Source organism: Pseudophryne corroboree, assembly GCF_028390025.1.
Source record: "Pseudophryne corroboree isolate aPseCor3 chromosome 10 unlocalized genomic scaffold, aPseCor3.hap2 SUPER_10_unloc_2, whole genome shotgun sequence".
In the NCBI taxonomy this organism is placed as follows: Eukaryota; Metazoa; Chordata; class Amphibia; order Anura; family Myobatrachidae; genus Pseudophryne; species Pseudophryne corroboree.
Window position 1 is genome coordinate 660,632 of NW_026967473.1, and position 19,363 is coordinate 679,994.

The following is a 19,363-nucleotide window of genomic DNA, read 5'->3' on the forward strand; positions in this document are numbered from 1 at the left end:
CACTGCATCCGCTGTACACTGGCACAATGTATTGTTACATGCTGCATATATCACACTGCATCCGCTGTACAGCGGCACAATGTATTGTGACATGCTGTATGTATCACACTGCATCCGCTGTACACTGTCACAATGTATTGTTACATGCTGCATGTATCACACTGCATCCTCTGTACACTGTCACAAAGTATTGTTACACGCTGCATGTATCACACTGCATCCGCTGTACACTGGCACAATGTATTGTTACACGCTGCATGTATCACCCTGCATCAGCTGTACACTGGCACAACGTAATGTTACACGCTGCATGTATCACACTGCATCCGCTGTACACTGGCACAATGTAATGTTACACGCTGCATGTATCACACTGCATCCACTGTACACCGGCACAATGTATTGTTAAACGCTGTATGTATCACACTGCATCCGCTGTACACCAGCACAATGTATTGTTACACGCTGCATGTATCACACTGCATCCGCTGTACACTGGCACAATGTATTGTTACACGCTGTACGTATCACACTGCATCCGCTGTACACCGGCACAATGCATTGTTACACGCTGTATGTATCACACTGCATCCGCTGTACACCGGCACAATGTATTGTTACACGCTGTATGTATCACACTGCATCCACTGTACACTGGCACAATGTATTGTTACACGCTGCATGTATCACACTGCATCCGCTGTACACTGGCACAATGTAATGTTACACGCTGCATGTATCACACTGCATCAGCTGTACACTGGCACAACGTAATGTTACAGGCTGTATGTATCACACTGCATCCACTGTACACCGACACAATGTATTGTTACACGCTGCATGTATCACACTGCATCCGCTGTACACTGGCACAATGTAATGTTACACGCTGCATGTATCACACTGCATCCGCTGTACACTGGCACAATGTATTGTGACATGCTGCATGTATCACACTGCATCCACTGTACACCGGCACAATGTATTGTTACATGCTGCATGTATCACACTGCATCCGCTGTACACCGGCACAATGTAATGTTACACGCTGTATGTATCACACTGCATCCGCTGTACACTGGCACAATGTATTGTTACATGCTGTATGTATCACACTGCATCCGCTGTACACTGGCACAATGTATTGTTACACACTGCATCCGCTGTACACTGGCACAATGTATTGTGACATGCTGCATGTATCACACTGCATCCACTGTACACCGGCACAATGTATTGTTACATGCTGCATGTATCACACTGCATCCGCTGTACACCGGCACAATGTAATGTTACACGCTGTATGTATCACACTGCATCCGCTGTACACTGGCACAATGTATTGTTACACGCTGCATGTATCACACTGCATCCACTGTACACTGGCACAATGTATTGTTACACGCTGCATGTATCACACTGCATCCGCTGTACACTGGCACAATGTATTGTTACACGCTGCATGTATCACACTGCATCCGCTGTACACTGGCACAATGTATTGTTACACACTGCATGTATCACACTGCATCCGCTGTACACTGGCACAATGTATTGTTACATGCTGTATGTATCACACTGCATCCACTGTACACTGGCACAATGTAATGTTACACGCTGCATGTATCACACTGCATCCGCTGTACACTGGCACAATGTATTGTTACATGCTGTATGTATCACACTGCATCCACTGTACACTGGCACAATGTATTGTTACATGCTGTATGTATCACACTGCATCCGCTGTACACCGACACAATGTAATGTTACACGCTGCATGTATCACACTGCATCCGCTGTACACTGGCACAATGTATTGTTACATGCTGTATGTATCACACTGCATCCACTGTACACCGACACAATGTAATGTTACACGCTGCATGTATCACACTGCATCCGCTGTACACTGGCACAATGTAATGTTACACGCTGCATGTATCACACTGCATCCGCTGTACACTGGCACAATGTAATGTTACACGCTGCATGTATCACACTGCATCCGCTGTACACTGGCACAATGTATTGTTACACGCTGCATGTATCACACTGCATCCACTGTACACTGGCACAATGTATTGTTACACGCTGCATGTATCACACTGCATCCGCTGTACACTGGCACAATGTATTGTTACACGCTGCATGTATCACACTGCATCCGCTGTACACTGGCACAATGTATTGTTACACACTGCATGTATCACACTGCATCCGCTGTACACTGGCACAATGTATTGTTACATGCTGTATGTATCACACTGCATCCACTGTACACTGGCACAATGTAATGTTACACGCTGCATGTATCACACTGCATCCACTGTACACTGGCACAATGTATTGTTACACGCTGCATGTATCACACTGCATCCACTGTACACTGGCACAATGTATTGTTACACGCTGCATGTATCACACTGCATCCGCTGTACACTGGCACAATGTATTGTTACACGCTGCATGTATCACACTGCATCCGCTGTACACTGGCACAATGTATTGTTACACACTGCATGTATCACACTGCATCCGCTGTACACTGGCACAATGTATTGTTACATGCTGTATGTATCACACTGCATCCACTGTACACTGGCACAATGTAATGTTACACGCTGCATGTATCACACTGCATCCGCTGTACACTGGCACAATGTATTGTTACATGCTGTATGTATCACACTGCATCCACTGTACACTGGCACAATGTATTGTTACATGCTGTATGTATCACACTGCATCCGCTGTACACCGACACAATGTAATGTTACACGCTGCATGTATCACACTGCATCCGCTGTACACTGGCACAATGTATTGTTACATGCTGTATGTATCACACTGCATCCACTGTACACCGACACAATGTAATGTTACACGCTGCATGTATCACACTGCATCCGCTGTACACTGGCACAATGTAATGTTACACGCTGCATGTATCACACTGCATCCGCTGTACACTGGCACAATGTAATGTTACACGCTGCATGTATCACACTGCATCCGCTGTACACTGGCACAATGTATTGTTACACGCTGCATGTATCACACTGCATCCACTGTACACTGGCACAATGTATTGTTACACGCTGCATGTATCACACTGCATCCGCTGTACACTGGCACAATGTATTGTTACACACTGCATCCGCTGTACACTGGCACAATGTAATGTTACACTGCTGTTCTGTCACTGAGGAGAGTTACAGCAGCGTCTGCTCTCCCGTCAGGGTCAGTGACATTTACTGCCAGCCCTATACCTCCATATTCTTGTCATCACTCTCCTATGGCCCTCGCACAACTTGTAAACGATACATAAACATTTCCTGCCCAGAGACGCAGCACGACAGACAGACCGGCTTTTACTCCAGGGGGAATTAAAGGAAAATATAGAAGATGTGTAACACAAAGCTTCATGTATGTGTCTGAGAACACTCCATAAAACACTGCGGCACAGCCAATAAGCAGACAGTGTATTTGCGTTTAACACACAATGGGAGTCCTTGACTTTCTGCAATATACACTGCTCAAAAAAATAAAGGGAACACTAAAATAACACATCCTAGATCTGAATGAATTAAATATTCTTATTAAATACTTTGTTCTTTACATAGTTGAATGTGCTGACAACAAAATCACACAAATATTATCAATGGAAATCACATTTATTAACCCATGGAGGTCTGGATTTGGTGACACTCAAAATTAAAGTGGAAAAACACACTACAGGCTGATCCAACTTTGATGTAATGTCCTTAAAACAAGTCAAAATGAGGCTCAGTAATGTGTGTGGCCTCCACGTGCCTCTATGACCTCCCTACAACGCCTGGGCATGCTCCTGATGAGGTGGCGGATGGTCTCCTGAGGGATCTCCTCCTAGACCTGGACTAAAGCATCCGCCAACTCATGGACAGTCTGTGGTGCAACGTGCCATTGGTGGATAGAGCGAGACATGATGTCCCAGATGTGCTCAATTGGATTCAGGTCTGGGGAACGGGCGGGCCAGTCCATAGCATCAATGCCTTCATCTTGCAGGAACTGCTGACACACTCCATCACATGAGGTCTTGCATTGTCTTGCATTAGGAGGAACCCAGGGCCAACCGCAACAGCATATGGTCTCACAAGGGGTCTGAGGATCTCATCTCGGTACCTAATGGCAGTCAAGCTACCTCTGGCGAGCACATGGAGGGCTGTGCGGTCCCCCCAAAGAAATGCCACCCCACACCATTACTGACCCACTGCCAAACCGGTCATGCTGGAGGATGTTGCAGGCAGCAGAACGTTGTCCTTGGCGTCTCCAGGCTCTGTCACGTCTGTCACATGTGCTCAGTGAGAACCTGCTTTCATCTGTGAAGAGCACAGGGCGCCAGTGGCGAATTTGCCAATCTTGGTGTTCTCTGGCAAATGCCAAACGTCCTGCACAGTGTTGGGCTGTAAGCACAACCCCCACCTGTGGACGTCGGGCCCTCATACCACCCTCATGGAGTCCGTTTCTGATCGTTTGCGTAGACACATGCACATTTGTGGCTTGCTGGAGGTCATTTTGCAGGGCTCTGGCAGTGCTCCTCCTGTTCCTCCTTGCACAAAGGCGGAGGTAGCAGTCCTGCTGCTGGGTTGTTGCCCTCCTACGGCCTCCTCCACGTCTCCTGATGTACTGGCCTGTCTCCTGTAAGCGCCTCCATGCTCTGGACACTACGCTGACAGACACAGCAAACCTTCTTGCCACAGCTCGCATTGATGTGCCATCCTGGATGAGCTGCACTACCTGAGCCACTTGTGTGGGTTGTAGACTCCGTCTCATGCTACCACTAGAGTGAAAGCACCACCAGCTTTAAAAAGTGACCAAAACATCAGCCAGAAAGCATAGGAGCTGAGAAGTGGTCTGTGGTCACCACCTGCAGAACAACTCCTTTATTGGGGGTGTCTTGCTAATTGCCTATAATTTCCACCTGTTGTCTATTCCATTTGCACAACAGCATGTGAAATTGATTGTCAATCAGTGTTGCTTCCTAAGTGGCCAGTTTGATTTCACAGAAGTGTGATTGACTTGGAGTTACATTGTGTTGTTTAAGTGTTCCCTTTATTTTTTTTGAGCAGTGTAGTACTATGGGGCAGATATACTATGCCTTGGACAGTGATATAGTGGAGAGACGGGCTTTAATATATAAATATTATATTGGATATGTGGGATATTTGGACAGTGATATAGTGGAGAGACCGTGTGACAGGACGGTACCGTACGGAAGCACTCGCCGCTTGCCGCGTCCCGTTGACTGCGCACAGAATGGAAGGTCAAGCCGCACGAGGCCTGACCACATAGGGGATTCCCGCTTACCGTCAGTAACCGCCTGTTACTGACTCCACCCACTGCACTGTGGGCGGGTTCTTGCTGCCACCACCAAACTCCTAACCTGCCGTGGCGTTTGGAACCACGGTTCTGCTCTGTATGTGCCGACGCACTGCCTTACCACCCCTGTGTGGTGCTGACGAATCCCCACTAGCCACTTGCTATGCCTCTACCGGTAGCTGGCGGAAGGCGGAGCTTGGAGACGCTAGGTGCTTCCCTGGACAGCCGGAGGACGGGGCTAGGTTTGGCCTAACCCTGTTGGTCACAAGATGAAGCAGTCTTCTTGAGGCAAAGATGTTTATTGCTCAATGATAACCTTTAAAAAGGCTCTTCCATATTGCTAGGGGCAACAGCATACAATTAGATGTTTTCAGCAGAAGAAGATGTTACAATACCAATCCTATGGGCCAGCTGCCCTTCTTTTATCCCTCTCCAAGACCCCTTACCACAGGGGGTAAGCCCGCCCTGTGGTGCACAACCAATCAATGTTTACCCATGAGCTGTGCATGCTCTGGTCTCATGCACACCTAACATTGTTCCCTATGGACAGTGGGGAGTGGTCGGTCTCCTTGGACTCTCCCATCTGGGAGAGTCAGGATACTCCCTGGTGCCGTTCAGTCTGGCTGGGGGGAAGTTTTCCCTCCTAAACTGACTTCCAGAAACCTGCCCGGGGACCCCTCTCACTGCCTGCAGCCTGGATTTGGGCTCCAGAGCTGGGCAGCCTGGCTCCCCGGTCCAGGTTTCTTGGCACTACGGCTGATCTCCATGGAGCTCCAAGAAACCACTCAGCTTGTTTCATAGCTAAGCTGCTTCTCTCTCTCCCTGTGCCTCTTGGAAATGTGAGGCTGGATGGGAAAACATTCCGTTTTTGGGGAAAAGGTCTGGGAGAATCCATCAGCCTGCACAGCTATGGATTCCCCCCTCCTGGGACACACAATTAAGTAAGTGCAATTTATCTTTAAATACATTACATTTAAATCACACTGTACATGTTTATACATTTAAATACACTCTGTGCCTGCACAGGCTTCACATACCTAGGCACTGCATGTTTTACACAATGTCCTGTTCTGTAGCTACTGTGTACTAGCCCTAGCCCTGCAGCCTGGCTGCTAGGGCTCTCTCTCAGTGCTGGAGGTATGGGGCTGGCTTCCCCCATCCTCCAGCCTGCCTTCCTGCCTCTGGGGTTCCAGGGAGCTGGCTCTCCCTGTCCCCCCAGTGTGGCACTACTCAGTGGCCTCGCCGCACGCAGCGGCGCACCCCCCTGTACCGAAGTCCGGCGGCCCGGGACACTTGTCCCAGCCGCCGTGACCCTGGCTTGTTTCAGCGCTGAGGCGCCGGGAGCGTAGCTCCCGGACCCCAGCGCTTCACCATCCTGCTCGCCAGCCTAATGTCCCCCACACCGCTAGGGAGCCGGCTAGCCCGGTCCCCCATGAGCGGCGCTGATTGTGAGTGCCCTCGCCGCAGCGTCCGGCGGGGAGCCGGGCTGCGGCGCACCCCCCTCGCCGGCTAGCAGCCCGGGATGTCCGTCCCGGCTGCTGCGGCTGGCCACCCGTGCTGGGCTGAGGTGCCGGGAGCAGAGCTCCCGGCCCCCAGCGGCGGCTCTCACAGAGAGCACTGCAGCGGGAGCCGAGCTCCCAGCCGCAGCGCTCACCCTTCTCCCCGGCGCGCACACTCCAGTGCGCCCGGGGCTACACTGACCGCTGCCGGGAGCAGAGCTCCCGGACTCCGGCGGTCAGCGGCTGCCTCCTCTCCCCCGGCGCGCACACACTGCTGAGCGCGCCGGGGGCTGTCCTCCCTGCCGTGGTCTCCGGAGGGGTCCGGGACCACGGCACAGTTTAAAATACATGTTATTACCATTTATAAACACGGCGCCTAGCGCCCACAATACATTTTTAAATCTGGCGCCAAGCGCCCTTTGTCCCTCAAAATGGCGCCGGGCACTAGGGGTTAACCCCTTCAGTGCCAAAGCGGCCATTTGCCTCGTGGCTGGGGCTCTCCGGCCACAGACAGGCTTTAATATATAAATATATTGGATATGGGGGATATTACTGTATATAAAAAGAAAAAATACCCGCTCTCAGACCTTCTTTAACATAAGGACAGAGCGCGGATTTCTCCTATTACTGTATATAGTAAGTCACACCGGTTCTCCTAGTGACATCACATCCTACCGTACACTGTTACACGGGTGCTGATCCTACAATGGGAATAACCAAGGAGCACATTCAGGTACATTACATGTCTCTTACCATTCTCCGAGAGCCTCCAGGCAACGCATACGGCCTAAAATCAGCTCCGAATCATCCTTGTTCACCTCAATCTTCTTTTCATAAGCAACGAGGGCATCCTCCCATTCATGGAGCTTCTCGTACCAGGTGGCCTGGATCTCCTGCGGAGGATAGCGGACTAGGTCATTGTGAGGAGAAATCACTTGTGTGACTATGTAACACATCCTGTCACCATTACGATGAGATAGTATACTATACATTGAATTAACAACAGAGCATAAAAGGTCCCAAGACTTATTTCTGAGAGTACGCCAAGGTCATCAACCAATGGGCAAATCTTCACCAAGATTGCAGAAAATATCCTTTACATGTAACAAGTAATGTAGTAAGTATCTCTCGGGTGTAAGAGCCAACACTCTGCAATTCCGGAGCAGAGGTTGATCGGGATGATGGGTAAGTGCAGGCGAGAACGGACAGAGTGTAAGGGACGTGGGGACAGGAACAGGAGGGCTAACCTCTTATCCTGTGTATATAGAGCAGGTGTAAGCGGTGACATGTCTGGCAGCGTGGTCTCTTATCCTGTTTAAATAGAGCAGGTGTAAGCGGTGACATGTCTGGCAGCGTGGTCTCTTATCCTGTGTATATATAGCAGGTGTAAGCGGTGACATGTCTGGCAGCGTGGTCTCTTATCCTGTGTATATAGAGCAGGTGTAAGCGGTGACATGTCTGGCAGCGTGGTCTCTTATCCTGTGTATATAGAGCAGGTGTAAGCGGTGACATGTCTGGCAGCGTGGTCTCTTATCCTGTGTATATAGAGCAGGTGTCAGCGGGGACATGTCTGGCAGCGTGGTCTCTTATCCTGTGTATATAGAGCAGGTGTAAGCGGTGACATGTCTGGCAGCGTGGTCTCTTATCCTGTGTATTAAGAGCAGGTGTAAGCGGTGACATGTCTGGCAGCGTGGTCTCTTATCCTGTGTATTAAGAGCAGGTGTAAGCGGTGACATGTCTGGCAGCGTGGTCTCTTATCCTGTGTAAATAGAGCAGGTGTAAGCGGTGACATGTCTGGCAGCGTGGTCTCTTATCCTGTGTAAATAGAGCAGGTGTAAGCGGTGACATGTCTGGCAGCGTGGTCTCTTATCCTGTGTACATAGAGCAGGTGTAAGCGTTGACATGTCTGGCAGCGTGGTCTCTTATCCTGTGTATCTAGAGCAGGTGTAAGCGGTGACATGTCTGGCAGCGTGCTCTCTTATCCTGTGTATATAGAGCAGGTGTAAGCGGTGACATGTCTGGCAGCGTGGTCTCTTATCCTGTGTATATAGAGCAGGTGTAAGCGGTGACATGTCTGGCAGCGTGGTCTCTTATCCTGTGTATTAAGAGCAGGTGTAAGCGGTGACATGTCTGGCAGCGTGGTCTCTTATCCTGTGTATTAAGAGCAGGTGTAAGCGGTGACATGTCTGGCAGCGTGGTCTCTTATCCTGTTTAAATAGAGCAGGTGTAAGCGGTGACATGTCTGGCAGCGTGGTCTCTTATCCTGTGTATATAGAGCAGGTGTAAGCGGTGACAAGTCTGGCAGCGTGGTCTCTTATCCTGTGTACATAGAGCAGATGTAAGTGTTGACATGTCTGGCAGCGTGGTCTCTTATCCTGTGTATATGGAGCAGGTGTAAGCGGTGACATGTCTGGCAGCGTGGTCTCTTATCCTGCGTATATAGAGCAGGTGTAAGCGGTGACATGTCTGGCAGCGTGGTCTCTTATCCTGTGTATATATAGCAGGTGTAAGCGGTGACATGTCTGGCAGCGTGGTCTCTTATCCTGTGTATATGGAGCAGGTGTAAGCGGTGACATGTCTGGCAGCGTGGTCTCTTATCCTGTGTATATGGAGCAGGTGTAAGCGGTGACATGTCTGGCAGCGTGGTCTCTTATCCTGTGTATATAGAGCAGGTGTAAGCGGTGACATGTCTGGCAGCGTGGTCTCTTATCCTGTGTATATAGAGCAGGTGTAAGCGGTGACATGTCTGGCAGCGTGGTCTCTTATCCTGTGTATATATAGCAGGTGTAAGCGGTGACATGTCTGGCAGCGTGGTCTCTTATCCTGAGTATATAGAGCAGGTGTAAGCGGTGACATGTCTGGCAGCGTGGTCTCTTATCCTGTGTATATAGAGCAGGTGTAAGCGATGACATGTCTGGCAGCGTGGTCTCTTATCCTGTGTGTATATAGAGCAGTAGTAAGCGGTGACATGTCTGGCAGCGTGGTCTCTTATCCTGTGTATATGGAGCAGGTGTAAGCGGTGACATGTCTGGCAGCGTGGTCTCTTATCCTGTGTATATAGAGCAGGTGTAAGCGGTGACATGTCTGGCAGCGTGGTCTCTTATCCTGTGTATATATAGCAGGTGTAAGCGGTGACATGTCTGGCAGCGTGGTCTCTTATCCTGAGTATATAGAGCAGGTGTAAGCGGTGACATGTCTGGCAGCGTGGTCTCTTATCCTGTGTATATAGAGCAGGTGTAAGCGGTGACATGTCTGGCAGCGTGGTCTCTTATCCTGTGTATATATAGCAGGTGTAAGCGGTGACATGTCTGGCAGCGTGGTCTCTTATCCTGAGTATATAGAGCAGGTGTAAGCGGTGACATGTCTGGCAGCGTGGTCTCTTATCCTGTGTGTATATAGCAGGTGTAAGCGGTGACATGTCTGGCAGCGTGGTCTCTTATCCTGTGTATATAGGGCAGGTGTAAGCTGTGACATGTCTGGCAGCGTGGTCTCTTATCCTGTGTATATAGGGCAGGTGTAAGCGGTGACATGTCTGGCAGCGTGGTCTCTTATCCTGCGTATATAGAGCAGGTGTAAGCGGTGACATGTCTGGCAGCGTGGTCTCTTATCCTGTGTATATGGAGCAGGTGTAAGCGGTGACATGTCTGGCAGCGTGGTCTCTTATCCTGTGTATATAGAGCAGGTGTAAGCGATGACATGTCTGGCAGCGTGGTCTCTTATCCTGTGTATATAGGGCAGGTGTAAGCTGTGACATGTCTGGCAGCGTGGTCTCTTATCCTGTGTATATAGAGCAGGTGTAAGCGGTGACATGTCTGGCAGCGTGGTCTCTTATCCTGTGTATATGGAGCAGGTGTAAGCGGTGACATGTCTGGCAGCGTGGTCTCTTATCCTGTGTATATAGAGCAGATGTAAGCGGTGACATGTCTGGCAGCGTGGTCTCTTATCCTGTGTGTATATATAGCAGGTGTAAGCGGTGACATGTCTGGCAGCGTGGTCTCTTATCCTGAGTATATAGAGCAGGTGTAAGCGGTGACATGTCTGGCAGCGTGGTCTCTTATCCTGTGTATATGGAGCAGGTGTAAGCGGTGACATGTCTGGCAGCGTGGTCTCTTATCCTGTGTGTATATAGAGCAGGTGTAAGTGGTGACATGTCTGGCAGCGTGGTCTCTTATTCTGTGTTTATATAGCAGGTGTAAGCGGTGACATGTCTGGCAGCGTGGTCTCTTATCCTGAGTATATAGAGCAGGTGTAAGCGGTGACATGTCTGGCAGCGTGGTCTCTTATCCTGTGTATATATAGCAGGTGTAAGCGGTGACATGTCTGGCAGCGTGGTCTCTTATCCTGTGTATATAGAGCAGGTGTAAGCGGTGACATGTCTGGCAGCGTGGTCTCTTATCCTGTGTATATAGAGCAGGTGTAAACGGTGACATGTCTGGCAGCGTGGTCTCTTATCCTGTGTATATAGAGCAGGTGTAAGCGGTGACATGTCTGGCAGCGTGGTCTCTTATCCTGTGTATATGGAGCAGGTGTAAGCGGTGACATGTCTGGCAGCGTGGTCTCTTATCCTGTGTATATAGAGCAGGTGTAAGCGATGACATGTCTGGCAGCGTGGTCTCTTATCCTGTGTATATAGGGCAGGTGTAAGCTGTGACATGTCTGGCAGCGTGGTCTCTTATCCTGTGTATATAGAGCAGGTGTAAGCGGTGACATGTCTGGCAGCGTGGTCTCTTATCCTGTGTATATGGAGCAGGTGTAAGCGGTAACAAGTCTGGCAGCGTGGTCTCTTATCCTGAGTATATAGAGCAGGTGTCAGCGGCGACATGTCTGGCAGCGTGGTCTCTTATCCTGTGTATATAGAGCAGGTGTAAGCGGTGACATGTCTGGCAGCGTGGTCTCTTATCCTGTGTATATATAGCAGGTGTAAGCGGTGACATGTCTGGCAGCGTGGTCTCTTATCCTGAGTATATAGAGCAGGTGTAAGCGGTGACATGTCTGGCAGCGTGGTCTCTTATCCTGTGTATATAGAGCAGGTGCAAGCGATGACATGTCTGGCAGCGTGGTCTCTTATCCTGTGTGTATATAGAGCAGGTGTAAGCGGTGACATGTCTGGCAGCGTGGTCTCTTATCCTGTGTGTATATAGCAGGTGTAAGCGGTGACATGTCTGGCAGCGTGGTCTCTTATCCTGTGTATATAGGGCAGGTGTAAGCTGTGACATGTCTGGCAGCGTGGTCTCTTATCCTGTGTATATAGGGCAGGTGTAAGCGGTGACATGTCTGGCAGCGTGGTCTCTTATCCTGCGTATATAGAGCAGGTGTAAGCGGTGACATGTCTGGCTGCGTGGTCTCTTATCCTGTGTATATATAGCAGGTGTAAGCGGTGACATGTCTGGCAGCGTGGTCTCTTATCCTGTGTATATGGAGCAGGTGTAAGCGGTGACATGTCTGGCAGCGTGGTCTCTTATCCTGTGTATATAGAGCAGGTGTAAGCGATGACATGTCTGGCAGCGTGGTCTCTTATCCTGTGTATATAGGGCAGGTGTAAGCTGTGACATGTCTGGCAGCGTGGTCTCTTATCCTGTGTATATAGAGCAGGTGTAAGCGGTGACATGTCTGGCAGCGTGGTCTCTTATCCTGTGTATATGGAGCAGGTGTAAGCGGTGACATGTCTGGCAGCGTGGTCTCTTATCCTGTGTATATAGAGCAGGTGTAAGCGGTGACATGTCTGGCAGCGTGGTCTCTTATCCTGTGTATATAGAGCAGGTGTAAGCGGTGACATGTCTGGCAGCGTGGTCTCTTATCCTGTGTATATATAGCAGGTGTAAGCGGTGACGTGTCTGGCAGCGTGGTCTCTTATCCTGTGTATATAGAGCAGGTGTAAGCGGTGACATGTCTGGCAGCGTGGTCTCTTATCCTGTGTATATAGAGCAGGTGTAAGCGATGACGTCTGGCAGCGTGGTCTCTTATCCTGTGTATATAGGGCAGGTGTAAGCTGTGACATGTCTGGCAGCGTGGTCTCTTATCCTGTGTATATAGAGCAGGTGTAAGCGGTGACATGTCTGGCAGCGTGGTCTCTTATCCTGTGTATATAGAGCAGGTGTAAGCTTTGACATGTCTGGCAGCGTGGTCTCTTATCCTGTGTATATAGAGCAGGTGTAAGCGGTGACATGTCTGGCAGCGTGGTCTCTTATCCTGTGTATACCTGCAGACGGGTCCCAACCCAGGCAGAGTGATCATTGTTCAACACAGCAGAGTTCCCTTGTCCCTTGTGTAGGTGTGTGTGTAGGTGTGTGTGTGTAGGTGTGTGTAGGTGTGTGTAGGTGTGTGTGTGTGTGTGTGTAGGTGTGTGTGTGTGTGTGTGTGTGTGTGTGTATTAGGATAGATGAGTGCATTATATATGGAAATGTGAGGTTGGTTACACAGAACTCTTCCTGTCCCTAATTATAATCAGAGGTGACTCGGCGGCATGGTCACCTGGGGAATAAGGACCAATCAGGCAGCGTCTGGACCGCTCAGAAGGCGGGCTCCTAATGACAGCTGAAGTGAGATCTCCGCCAGGTGACAGGAAAGGGACAGTCGGTTCCGGGAGTACGGCCTGCGTCTGAATCTACCTGTACAGTTCTTGGGAAGTGTAATGACGGCGGCTGGTAGTCTCACAGGAAAGATGACGGCCCAGAGAGCGAGGTTTCTGCATTGTAGCCCGGATGGTGCCTGTGCCACGCTGCAGGATATTATTTACATGTTATAATTGCTGTTTGGTGCCCGGATGGTGCCTGCGCCACGCTGCAGGATATTATTTACATGTTATAATTGCTGTTTGGTGCCCAGATGGTGCCTGCGCCACGCTGCAGGATATTATTTACATGTTATAATTGCTGTTTGGTGCCCAGATGGTGCCTGCGCCACGCTGCAGGATATTATTTACATGTTATAATTGCTGTTTGGTGCCCGGATGGTGCCTGTGCCACGCTGCAGGATGTTATTTACATGTTATAATTGCTGTTTGGTGGCCGGATGGTGCCTGCGCCACGCTGCAGGATGTTATTTACATGTTATAATTGCTGTTTGGTGCCCGGATGGTGCCTGTGCCACGCTGCAGGATGTTATTTACATGTTATAATTGCTGTTTGGTGCCTGTGCCACGCTGCAGGATATTATTTACATGTTATAATTGCTGTTTGGTGCCCGGATGGTGCCTGCGCCACGCTGCAGGATATTATTTACATGTTATAATTGCTGTTTGGTGCCCGGATGGCGCCTGCGCCAGGCTGCAGGATATTATTTACATGTTATAATTGCTGTTTGGTGCCCGGATGGTGCCTGCGCCAGGCTGCAGGATATTATTTACATGTTATAATTGCTGTTTGGTGCCCGGATGGTGCCTGCGCCAGGCTGCAGGATATTATTTACATGTTATAATTGCTGTTTGGTGCCCGGATGGTGCCTGTGCCACGCTGCAGGATATTATTTACATGTTATAATTGCTGTTTGGTGCCCGGATGGTGCCTGCGCCACGCTGCAGGATATTATTTACATGTTATAATTGCTGTTTGGTGCCCGGATGGTGCTTGCGCCACGCTGCAGGATATTATTTACATGTTATAATTGCTGTTTGGTGCCCGGATGGTGCCTGCGCCACGCTGCAGGATATTATTTACATGTTATAATTGCTGTTTGGTGCCCGGATGGTGCCTGCGCCACGCTGCAGGATATTTACATGTTATAATTGCTGTTTGGTGCCCGGATGGTGCCTGTGCCACGCTGCAGGATGTTATTTACATGTTATAATTGCTGTTTGGTGCCAGCATCTCGTTAAATAACCCTATTCACTTTATTTTGGATATTTGACCTTTAGTAGGTACCAGATAGGCCGGCTGGGTGGCATACACTGCGCCTCGTACATCTGACATCCGGAATCGGTACCAACTGGCCATGCTGCTTCATACTGTGTGTGGTTCCATTAGAAAGCATGATCCATTGAACAGGAAAGCCCCTCCCCCCGCGCCTCATACATTGGGTGCAGATACTGCGTATGGAGCGTGTGGATGAGAAACGCGGAGATCAGGGAAGATCTGGGACTGACGTGTATATGACGCCGGCCTGGGGCGCGGCTTCTGTCAGCTCAGTTTATTTGCATTCAGGATTTCAGAAACCAGTTATTGTTTATCCGGATTATTTTCTCTAGGTCGGATGTCTCCATCCAAATATTCAGTGAATTCATGGAATCTGTCCTACAATGACCAAGTCATCTAGGTTATCCTGTGCACCTCTGAGGGTTATAAAATATGATGGTCAACCTGCGGCCCTACAGCTGTTGTGACACTACAAGTCCCAGCATGCCCTGCTATAGTTTTGCTATTAGGGAATAGTAAAACGGTGGCAGTGCATGCTGGGATGTGTAGTTTCACAGCGGCTAGAGCCACAGGTTGGCCAGGCCAGGTGCAGAGATTAACGCTTGCACTCAGATTACATCTACCTGTATGTCTAGCACGACACCAATGTTTCATATTACAGCTGTTCCAGGAGCGTAGTGGTTAGTATTGCAGCCTTCAGATAATGAATGGTGCGTGGCCCATGTGTGTTGACCTCAGCGCTCAGGTGGCGCCGTTGGCGGTGTAGAGGTCTCTCATGAAGCGGATGATTATTTTCCGCCCAGTAACGAAAATTCTGCTTGTTACGTAGTTAGACAAATGAAAGGGAGCGTCGTCAGGAAAGAGATCGCACCAGAAATGAGCCGCCGAGTGACGCAACCCTTCACAAATGTGTATCATAAAAAATAAAATGTATTACAGAAACATAACCCTAAAAAAGAGTAGTATATAAAACAGTCATAATAAAAAGGACCTACACATGGTAATACATAGAAAAAGTCCAACAAGCCAAATGCGTAAAGGAAAAATAAAAGTCATAAGAGATAGGACATAAAATGTACAGGATTAAAAAATGGAATAAAGGAGATAATTAGCTTAACTTCAATGGCTGAGGTATAATCAAAGTGCCTTAATATACTGAGGTAATAAGCTGATTTTAGGGAGTGTCCACTAGGTTCATTTTCTAAGTCTTTTAGACTACATGGTTCCGATACTGGTGTTTTGATTGTAGATACTGTATCGGAGGCGCTGGCAGCGTCTCTGATAGATAAATATATATATATATATATATATACATACACACACACACTAGTTACCAGCCCGTCAAAATGATGGGTCATCATAACAGCAATGTCAGCGGTGACGGCTGTGCGTGGATTAATGGAGCAACACTTGCCATCAAATAGCCACCTGTATGCAAAGCACTTGAATTAACCCCATAGGGGTGAGGAGCATTACATAAGTATATAATATACATATATATATATAAAATGTACAGAGTTATTGTAAGTAAGACATCTTTTGTAATAAGAAACCAGAAGAATGATTAGTCAGGAAAAGAAACGTCCTCTTCCTAGGACCACTGTGTGGTTGGCGGTTCTCGGGGTTGTGGAATTCTTTGGGTAAAGATCTATAGACGTGCCTAGAAAGCTGTGGTTTGGAAGCACCGTCAGGAGCTTCTCCTGTAATACTATCTGCAGAGGTCACTGCTAATTGCCCCGTGACTTACAGACATACCACACACCAACACAGGAAAGCCAGAGCTCCAGCTGACGGTGACCCTCCCTGAGGTGCCTCACACAAGGACTGTATTCTTACTTCCAGCCACCGCAGAGGTTACACCCCCCCCAAGTGTACGTCTCTCCGAGGCTCCTCGCACCACGCAAAGCATCACAGTAACACACTTACCAGCTCCCCATAGTGCTTCATGGCAAACTCTAAGACCCCGGAGGCTGCTTCTGGCTGCTGCAGTTTATTGTTAATGCTGGGGAGAGAAGAGCGGAAGGATTACCATTGGTAAGAGCACAATAAGCTTCATTTCATAACTCTGTGGTACAGACCGCAGACTGTTACATAATCAGCAATAATGCCGAACAATTCCAACAATGCAACACAGCGTTATTGTACAGCGGGGTTAGGGAAATGAAAGGCGCTATGAATGGCAGAGAATGTAAGCTCTACTCTACCATTTATTATAGGTCACTGCACGTGCGATGCGTTTCTTACAACTAGAATGTCATGCAGAGCGCAGAACAAAGCACAGAACTCATGGGTGCAGTAACTCAGATATATATGGCCTGATGCGGAGTCTGACACCGGGGAAATACGTATAGACAATGAACACACATACGGGGGGATTTTGGCTGTGGTAATGCCATAACCCCCCACCCAGTGTACGCACCAGCACGGGCCGCCTATCCCACCCACTGCCGCCACAGCTGTCATTAGTCTTACCAGTTTCTTTCTATAGCACCAGCATTCTCCGCAGCGCTGTACAACTGGGGCAAAAGCAGACAGAGGTAAGAGGGCCCTGCTCGCAGGCGTACAATCTATGCCAACCCACCGTCAATTTCCATTCGCACACTAGCATCACGCGCAGAGGCCGGCTTACACCCTCACAATGAGGACCACGTCCCTGCGATTGCATGGTCACCGGCCAGTAACTGCGGCCCTCTGTATGCACTAGTGATCTCCATCCTGCAGTGATCTGTGCACATTTTCCCCTGTGTCAGACTCCGCACCAGGCCATATATCTCTGAATTATCGCACACAGGTTACATAGCACAATGATAAAATACATAGAATTCATCTACAGAGACCAGTGTTGTGAGGCTGGATTGTGCTTTCTGCAGTATATAGTATTCCCCACCCGTGGTCTCGGTGTATGGAGATAACATACTGACTGTCCCCACATAGCAGGTTTCCTGTTATGCCGCAATGCAAACAGCAGCACAGGCAGGACACAGGTGAGAGTGTGGATATAGACTATGCAGCGTCTCCGTACACTATGGGATGAGCAGAAGTGACAGGAGCAGAGTCTTTATCCTGAGAGAACAGAACAAGCAGCACAGGACACAGGTGAGAGTGTGGATATATACTATGCAGCGTCTCCGTACACTATGGGATGAGAAGAAGTGACAGGAGCAGAGTCTTTATCCTGAGAGAACAGAACAAGCAGCACAGGACACAGGTGAGAGTGTGGATATAGACTATGCAGCGTCTCCGTACACTATGGGATGAGAAGAAGTGACAGGAGCAGAGTCTTTATCCTGAGAGAACAGAACAAGCAGCACAGGACACAGGTGAGAGTGTGGATATATACTATGCAGCGTCTCCGTACACTATGGGATGAGAAGAAGTGACAGGAGCAGAGTCTTTATCCTGAGAGAACAGAACAAGCAGCACAGGACACAGGTGAGAGTGTGGATATAGACTATGCAGCGTCTCCGTACACTATGGGATGAGAAGAAGTGACAGGAGCAGAGTCTTTATCCTGAGAGAACAGAACAAGCAGCACAGGACACAGGTGTGAGTGTGGATATAGACTATGCAGCGTCTCCGTACACTATGGGATGAGAAGAAGTGACAGGAGCAGAGTCTTTATCCTGAGAGAACAGAACAAGCAGCACAGGACACAGGTGAGAGTGTGGATATAGACTATGCAGCGTCTCCGTACACTATGGGATGAGAAGAAGAGACAGGAGCAGAGTCTTTATCCTGAGAGAACAGAACAAGCAGCACAGGACACAGGTGAGAGTGTGGATATAGACTATGCAGCGTCTCCGTACACTATGGGATGAGAAGAAGTGACAGGAGCAGAGTCTTTATCCTGAGAGAACAGAACAAGCAGCACAGGACACAGGTGAGAGTGTGGATATATACTATGCAGCGTCTCCGTACACTATGGGATGAGAAGAAGTGACAGGAGCAGAGTCTTTATCCTGAGAGAACAGAACAAGCAGCACAGGACACAGGTGAGAGTGTGGATATAGACTATGCAGCGTCTCCGTACACTATGGGATGAGAAGAAGTGACAGGAGCAGAGTCTTTATCCTGAGAGAACAGAACAAGCAGCACAGGACACAGGTGAGAGTGTGGATATAGACTATGCAGCGTCTCCGTACACTATGGGATGAGAAGAAGTGACAGGAGCAGAGTCTTTATCCTGAGAGAACAGAACAAGCAGCACAGGACACAGGTGAGAGTGTGGATATAGACTATGCAGCGTCTCCGTACACTATGGGATGAGCAGAAGTGACAGGAGCAGAGTCTTTATCCTGAGAGAACAGAACAAGCAGCACAGGACACAGGTGAGAGTGTGGATATAGACTATGCAGCGTCTCCGTACACTATGGGATGAGCAGAAGTGACAGGAGCAGAGTCTTTATCCTGAGAGAACAGAACAAGCAGCACAGGACACAGGTGAGAGTGTGGATATAGACTATGCAGCGTCTCCGTACACTATGGGATGAGAAGAAGTGACAGGAGCAGAGTCTTTATCCTGAGAGAACAGAACAAGCAGCACAGGACACAGGTGAGAGTGTGGATATAGACTATGCAGCGTCTCCGTACACTATGGGATGAGAAGAAGTGACAGGAGCAGAGTCTTTATCCTGAGAGAACAGAACAAGCAGC

At 49.0% G+C, this 19,363-nt stretch overlaps 1 protein-coding gene across 5 annotated transcripts in view; it reads right to left on the bottom strand.

Annotated features, from left to right (window-relative positions):
• MTOR (mechanistic target of rapamycin kinase) overlaps positions 1 to 19,363 on the bottom strand; it is a 634,684-nt gene that overhangs the window by 346,333 nt on the left and 268,988 nt on the right. For all 5 annotated transcript variants that reach the window (XM_063948692.1, XM_063948690.1, XM_063948689.1 and 2 more), the window contains exons 31-32: positions 16,637 to 16,712; positions 7,614 to 7,753 (exon numbers count right to left, since the gene is read on the bottom strand). In XM_063948692.1, the coding sequence (XP_063804762.1) occupies positions 7,614 to 7,753; positions 16,637 to 16,712 (216 nt within the window). The remainder of the gene's footprint in view (positions 1 to 7,613; positions 7,754 to 16,636; positions 16,713 to 19,363) is intronic.